At 31.4% G+C, this 8,463-nt stretch overlaps 1 protein-coding gene and 1 pseudogene across 1 annotated transcript; one reads left to right on the forward strand and one right to left on the reverse strand.

The window, feature by feature from the left end:
- Nucleotides 1,294–4,441, forward strand: LOC110265388 (annotated as a pseudogene).
- LOC107614055 (14 kDa proline-rich protein DC2.15) lies at nucleotides 6,760–8,174 on the reverse strand. The gene has a single exon (XM_016316281.2). It carries the CDS (start codon nucleotides 8,098–8,100, stop codon nucleotides 7,555–7,557), a length of 546 nt encoding a protein of 181 aa, XP_016171767.1. The 5' UTR covers nucleotides 8,101–8,174; the 3' UTR covers nucleotides 6,760–7,554.

Below are 8,463 nucleotides of genomic sequence, written 5' to 3' on the forward strand. Positions count from 1 at the left end.
AAATTATACGTAAAATTTTGGTAAATATAAGTATTAATTATATGTTTTTTGGGTGTAAAACGTCCGTAAATATATATGTAAATTATTGTTAATCAAGTACGGATAAAAAATAATAATATTTACTGATTATGTAACATTATTCTTCTATTAATATTTATCTAACTTAAAATGTGGGTGTTTATGATAATATTATACAATAAAATTAGGCGTCTAACTATTTTTTAAACCAAATAATCTTCAATCAAATCATTTGTCTACCTCATTTTTTTCGTAAGTACATGTGTATTTTTTTTCTTTCTCCTCCTCTTTTGTTATTGTTGTTGTTTTTTTTTTCTTCTTTTTTATGCACTTCTTTTTTTTAGCATTGTCTTTTCTTTTTTATAATTTCTTCTCTTTTTTCTTTTTCCTTCTCATTCTCCTTTATTATTATCGTCGTTCTTGTCATTTTCATCTTCTTCTCTTATATTGTTTAAAAAATTAAAGTACAAAAATTTTGATGCATAACACAAACATTTTGGTACATTGCACAAATATTTTAATATATAGTAAAAAAAATTTTTAAAAATCACATATTCAAAACATTGACACTCAACTAATAAAATACGTACAATATAAAAATTTTAAGGCACAACACAAAATTTTTTAAAAGTCACATAGTCATAATATTAACTCGTCCAATTAATAAAATATATTTATACCAAAAATATGCCGTGCATAAAATTTTTTATATTGTATGAAAATATTTTTGTATTTTATACAAAATTTTTTATATTATATCAATAAATTTATAATTTTTGTATTATATTTAAAAATTTATATATTATATTAATAAATTTTTATACTTTTTAACAAAAAAAAGTTATATGATAAAAAAAAATAATAACACATACGCACATTTTTTAAATTATTTGTGCCAATTTAATTAGACTCGTTTAAAAAAACGTTTATTTATATATGTTATCTGTGTTGTGCCTTAAAATTTTATATTGTACGTATTTTATTAGTTGAGTGTCAATGTTTTGAATATGTGATTTTAAAGTCACCAAAAAAAAATATATGTTATCTCCGAACATTATATATACTTGCATGGTGGGGCCACATCATGTGTGTTCAGTGTGCTTGCATTGTGATATCTACTTTTTGTGCTCCTGCAATAAATAAAATCCAATATGCTTTTAATTAAGAATGATATTTAAACACGTTTTTTAAACCAAAATATCCATGCTAGTAATTATATCTTTAGAAATATTACTTGATAAGCAAATCAAATTTTCGTCAACATTTAACTAACTTATGAAACTCCGCCTATGTTACACTTGTGATATATATAATTGGTCCTAAGTTTGAATAAAGGAAGAGGATTGTGTTAGATTTTCGATAACTAACATAAAAACATAGTCGAATCCCATGACATGAATCAAAGACATTATTACGCTAAAACTAGGTCATTGTCCGGAAGCAACGCGCTGTATGGCTCGAATACAGTGTTAAATGAGTAAGAGCCGCTGCATCGGTACCCGAATGTAGTGTTACATGAGCAAAGGTTCCCGCGTTTTCGTGAACGGACGATGGTAAATAAGCTAGTTCACAAAGTAAAAGGTAAAGGTCGGAGCGACAGAAGGTTGAGATTTGGGACTTGAAACATAGACACTCTAACAGGAAAATTTATGGAGGTGGTGGACACCATGACAAGGAGGAAAATTAACATTACGTGCCTACAAGAAATAAAATGTGTTGGTGCGAAGGTTAGGGAGTTGGATACTTCCGGTTTCAAACTTTGGTATACAGAAATGGTGAAGAATGGGAATGAGGTTGGTATTATTGTGGATTAGCAGTGGAAGAAGGACGTAGTGGATGTCAAGAGGGTGGGAGATCGGATCATCTCTATCAAACTTGTGGTGGAGGGAGGTGCTTTTCATGTGATTAGCGCCTATGCACCGCAAGCGGGTTCGGACGAACAATACAAGATAAGGTTTTGGGAAGATTTAGAGAGTTTGGTTCAAGACATACCTTCAGGAAATAAGATTTTCTTAGGAGGAGATTTAAATGGCCATGTTGGAAGAGAAGTGACTAGGTATGAAAGTATTCACAAAGGCCATGGTTTCGGGGTGATCAACGCCGAGGGTAAAACTATTTTGGACTTTTCCTCAACCTTTGACCTTCTCATCGCAAATACATGTTTTAAAAAGAGAGACAACATCTTATAACCTATAAGAGTGGCATGACAAGCTCTCAAATCGACTTCTTCTTGTTGAGGAGAGTCGACCGAAAATTTTGCATTAATTGTAAAATTATCCCGTGAGAGAGTTTGACAGCACAACATAGGATGCTCGTCATGAATTTTCGCGTTGAGCAAAAGTTGAGAAAAAGACATCATACGAAGAACCCAAGGACGAGGTGGTGGCAGATGAAAGGTGTGAAACAAAGAAGCTTCCTAAGACGGGTAGGAGAAGAGGCAAAGTGGGATGGGAATAGAAGCGCGAAAGAGATGTGGAGGGAGATGGCAGAAGTTATTAGAAAAACAACAAAAGAAAGTTTTGGTGAATCTAAAGGAATAAGACCAAGACACAAGGAGTCCTGGTAGTGGAATGCGAGTGTACAAGAAAAGATAAAGATAAAATGGGAGTGCTTTAAAGAGTGGTCTTTATGCCACAATGCAGATAATTGGAAAAAATATAAGACGGCTAAGAGAAAGACAAAAATGGCTATAAGTGAAGCAAGAACAAGAGCATATGAGGGTCTCTACCAGTCTTTGGGTACGAAAGAAGAAAAAAAATGTATATATAGAATCGCAAAGAGCCGTGAAAGAAGAACGAGAGATTTGGATCAGGTTAAGTGCATAAAGGATAAGGATGGAGAGCTGCTAGCTCAAGAGGAGAAGATTAATGAAAGGTGGAAGAGCTACTTCTACGAGTTATTTAATGAAGGGAATAAGACTCTTTCGAGCATTGGTTGGTTATGCACAAGGGAAGAAGATCAAAACTTTGACTACTATCGAAGGATTCAAGATTTCGAGGTAAAGGAGCCTCTAAAGCAGATGAAAAATGGCAGGGCAGTAGGACCTGATAATATCCCGATTGAGGTTTGGAAGGGTCTTGGAGGAAAAGGCATCAACTGGTTAACCAAACTTTTTAATGAGATTTTAAGGTCAAAGAAGATGCTTGATGAGTGGAGAAAGAGCACCTTGGTACCTATCTACAAGAATAAGGGAGATATACAAAGTTGTGGAAACTATAGAGGGATCAAGCTCATGAGCCATATCATGAAGTTATGGGAAAGGGTGATAGAACAGAGGTTAAGAAAAGAGACACAAGTAACAGAGAACCAATTTGGATTTATGCCAGGCATATCCACCACCAAAGCGATATACCTGTTAAGAAGGATGATGGAGAGGTATCGTAGTAATAAAAGGGATTTACATATGGTTTTATTGATTTGGAAAAAGCGTACGATAGGGTACCAAGGGAGGTCTTGTGGAAGATTTTAGAAAGGAAGAGAGTAAGGATCGCATATATTCGTGCAATTAAAGACATGTATGATGGAGGCATAACTAGTGTGAAGAATCAAGGTAGTATGACAGAGGAATTTTATATTGTTATAAGATTACACCAGTGATCATCCTTAAGTCTATACCTTTTCACATTAGTCTTGGAAGTACTCATAGAGCACATCCAAGAGCCTGTTCCATGGTGCATGCATTTTTGCCGATGATATCGTCCTTATGGGAGAGTCAAGGGAAGACCTAAATAAGAAGTTGGACTTATGGAGAGAAGCTCTAGAAGTGTATGGTCTGCGCATAAGCCGTAGCAAGACAGAATATATGGAATGTAAGTTCCGTCTAAGAAGGGAAAACCCTAATATAGAGGTGAAGATTGGAGAAAATATCCTACGAAAAGTTAAAAGTTTTAAGTATCTTGGTGCATCATACAGGATAATGAAGAGATTGAATAGGATGTAAATCATAGGATCCAAGCAAGTTGGTCAAAATGATGGAGTGCATATGGTTTTATATACGACAAAAAAATGCCTTTAAAACTTAAAGGTAAATTCTATGGCACTGCTATAAGATCGACTATGCTTTATGGTACGGAGTGTTGGGCGGCCAAAGGGGAGCACGAACATAAGTTGAGTGTGGCAGAGATGAAGATATTGAGATGGATGAGTGGTCATACGCGATTAGATAAGATAAGAAACGAAGATATAAGGGAGAGAGTTGAAGTAGCACCCATTGTGGAAAAGATGGTAGAATCGCATCTCAGGTAGTTTGGACATGTGAGAAAAAGACCGACAAAACACCCAGTTAGGAGGGTGGATGAGATAGAAGATGGACAAGGAGTGAAAAGCAGAGGAAAACCTAAGAAGACCATCCATGAAGTGGTCGAACGAGATCTACATGTAAACGATCTCTCTGTAGACATGATACATGACAGAGCTCAATAACATTGTTTGATTCATGTAGCCGACCCTACCTAAAGGGACAAGACTTTGTTGTTGTTAACTAACGTATGAAGTTAAAGTTTATGAAAATATTTGATAGTCAAAATAAATTAAACAAAAACATTCAAAATTTATTTTTAGTATTTATTAATTATTATAATAATTTTTTGTATTTTGTAACCTTTATCCTTTGAGCAAGTGTTTGGATAATAAAAATTTGGGAGTCATTTAGTAGATTAGAAGTGGCGTACTATACTCATTTTTCCTCATTTTAAGCATCAATAATAATGTAATTAATGTTTAATTTTCAATATACATAAGCAATTAAGCATGCATATGATCTTACAAAGATAAAAAAAGTTTAACTAATTTGATGTAAACATTTTTTTGAATATTAATATAAAAAGAATTTAAGAAGCCCAAAGTGTTGGTGAAATATTTTCTACAGCCTAAAAAAGAGTTGATTTAACTCTCTTTTTTTCATCTGTAAAGTGTTAATAGAATTAGAAAGTTCCACTTTTTATGTATTATATCCTAACACTTATCTATTTTCTTAGTTAAAAATAATAGCTATCTTGTATCTTAAAAACTCATTATAAGAGTATAATAATGAAAATTTTAAAAATGATCTTTTAATAATTTTTAATAAAATATTTTTTATGATATTCTTAAGATATATTCTTAAAGCACAAATTAGCAAAATCTAAAAAAATTACTCCAATTTTATTTAGTCTAAATATGTGCATCATATGCAATTGAATTCAAAATTTAATTAACGTACGATTATCACTTATACATTTTATTTAAGTAGGACGATCTAATGATTTGGTGTTCAATTATCATCCTTTCCTTTGATACTGTTTTTATTAAAAAATACCATATACAGGCCAAAAGTTAAGATAGTACTAAATCTGTTATTATATATTCGTGTATGTATAAATTTATATATTATTTAATTTATTTTTAATATATATTTTATATTTTAATATATATTTTATATAAATGTTAAATTTTTTTTTCCGTATATACGTATAGTATGATTGATTTTTATTAATGTAAGTCATTATTAAAATATTGACAATCAATAAAATTGTAAAATTAAAGTGATGATAAATTAGTATAAAAAACCATTATACAATAACTATTATTTGTCATGATATTTTATTCTATTGTAATTTTATGAGTCCGTTTGGAAAGTTTTAAAAGTTACTTTTTTTAGTTTTTGACTTATGAAAAGTAATAGTATTAATGTTTGGTGCAATTTTTAAAATCAACTTGTAGCTTTTTAAAAAGTTATTTAAGTGAAGGAATCCTTAGTTGTTAAACTCTAGCGCAGCTCCTTTCTCTCTCTCTCCCGTTAAGATAAACCGCAAAACTCTCTTGAGGACCACTGTCGCTACCTCAGTCTAGGCTGCGGTGGCCCTCCTATGCTCCTGTCTCCTTTAACCTCTCCTTCTTTTTCGTTTTTTTTTTGTCTTCCATTCTTTCTCTTCCTTTCTCTGTTTTTTCTGTCTCTCTTTTTCTCCGCTTCCGTCCACACCGTTTTGCCACCTTTTTATTTCCTTCTCTCTTATCTTCTTTCTTCTTGTTTTTTGTTTTTTGGTTTTTTTCTATTTTACTTTTAAAGATTTAGATTTGAGATCCAGATCTAGATTTAAAATAACTTTTTTTTGGACTTGAATTTAGTTCTGAGTTCCTGATCTTATAACCTATATGTGATTTTTTTCCTTTTTATGGTGGTATTTTGGTTCACTTTATAGTTACGAGTGGTTCTCTAATGTTATTGATCTTTTCAGATCTTAAAAGAAAATTCTATGAAGAAATAGTTTTATTCATAGAAAAATTTTTAGAATCGGAAAATATTCAGATCTCTACAGAGAAGAAGATATATCTTATTGGCTTGCAACACATGTGTGTGGATTTAGAAACAAAAAAGATCATATTTAATTTTTGTTTCTACTTTTTAAGATTCTTAATAATCGAATATTAGGCTTGCTATCAGATTATAGTTCAATCCATAGTATATTTATCTTCTTGTTAAGTGGCGTTTGGTTTTTCTATGCTTAAAAATTGTTTTCTTCTGTTAAAAAAAAGTTATTTAAGTATTTATAGAAAAAAAAGGACCTTTTTTATAATAAAATTTTTTTATCATCACATTTCTTTTAAAATAAGTATTTTTAGAATTAAAAAATTAAATAAAAAATAGTTTATTTATAAATTATTTTTAATATAAATATTTATTATTTAAATTATTTTTTAAAAAAAAAACTTAATTAAGTTGATATCCAAACTGAAACTATATGCTATAGTATCAAACGATGATTGATGACGATGGAAACTAAAAGTATACACTGAACATATATTTATGGTACACAGTAGTAGTGTTCAGATGAGACTCGCCAATAATAACAAAGGCAACTGACCAACACTTTCCAACATACAAAACAACGACTTAAAACAATTACATGATGACAAGAACAACACATGCAATGCAACAATATTAACAATCATAATAGTAGACCAAATTAAACCACACTCTAGAAGAAATTCTTAGCTAGATACTTCATCATAAATAAGATTTAGCATCTAACAAAAAATTTCTCATACAATATATATATATCCGAAGAAATTAAATTTTTGTATGTTTCTAGAGAACGTTTAATATATACTTCAGAAACATTCACAATCATCTATTTTTATTTATTTCACTCATCTTAAAATAAGTTTCATTTTTTATTTCTTTGGATACACTAAACAATTGATATATCAAAAACACAATATATGTATATTATGTCAAGATATGTCGATTTTTCAATACATCCAAAAACACATATATTTTAAGATGAGTGAGTGTAATGTTTGAAAATGACTTAAAAATTATATTTAAAAAAGACATGATTGTGAAAGTTTCTAAAATTTGAATTAAATGTTTTCTAGAAACATGCAAGTATTTTTAAAGATAGAAACTCACGTACAGTTGTCTTCACCTAAAGTTAATAATTGAGAATCGTTAAATATAGCTTTTCAACTAAGGATTCTCAATTATTAACTCTACGTGAAGACAACTGTACGTGAATTTTTGCCGTTTCTAAAAAATCGAAACCTACTAATAATGATTTAAGGACATTGGAAGCCAGGAGGGACAGTTTTTTGGCATGCACTAAGGATCAATTCAAGTGTGATAGGCACATTCAAGTTGATTCCAAGCACATTGGCCTTAATTGCAGTGCAAAGGCAAAGTGCTGCTTCCAAATCAGCCAAACCCTTAATCAATGCACAACACTGGCTTGATGGTGGAGTCCCAATAATGATGTTAACAAGCCCTAAAAGGTCAGCACAAGCCCCTAACTTTAGGGTATCTTTAGGGCATTTTTCTTGGGATGGTGGAGATGGAGTTGGAGTTGGTGGACATGGAGTAGAAGGAGTTGGAGGTGTTACTTTCGGCGACGGAGTCGGAGTTGGTGGTGTCGGAGTAGGAGTTGGAGGTGTTACTTTCGGAGACGGAGTCGGAGTTGGTGGTGTTGGTTTTGGTGACGGTGGCGGCGTCACCGGCGGTGAAGGTGGTGGAGTTGCTTTTTTTGGTGGGCAATTGGCATGAGTGAGTGTTGAGTAGGCTAAGAGAGAGAGCACCAAAATGGTGGCAATGACTTTGTTTGAAGCCATAGCAATAATAATAATAATAATAGTGTTATTGTTTTTTGTTTTGAATAAGAAATTGTTGAGTGAGATAGATGGGTTTGCATTGGACCATTTTTAAAGACAAATTGTGAGGTTCTTGTTGGAAATCTGATTGGGTGGAAGAGAGAGTGAAAGGGTGTGATAACGTTTAATTTCCAGTTTGATCTTTTTTGTATGTTTCTCAAAGAAATAATAATGGTTTAATGTGTACTCTTTTGGTTGTTATAGATGAGTCATCATATATAAAGTTACATAATTGGTTATTGAGAAATGTACTTTTTTTGGTTATATAAATCCTTATTTTTATTTTATTATATATATTGAACTTGACATGTATTTTTTTGAATG

This window comes from Arachis ipaensis, chromosome B08 (assembly GCF_000816755.2).
Source record: "Arachis ipaensis cultivar K30076 chromosome B08, Araip1.1, whole genome shotgun sequence".
NCBI classification, from domain to species: Eukaryota; Viridiplantae; Streptophyta; class Magnoliopsida; order Fabales; family Fabaceae; genus Arachis; species Arachis ipaensis.

What these genes read in the sequence shown, in the direction of transcription:
- LOC107614055 (XM_016316281.2), bottom strand. Translation starts at nt 8,100, where the DNA reads ATGGCTTCAAACAAAGTCATTGCCACCATTTTGGTGCTCTCTCTCTTA.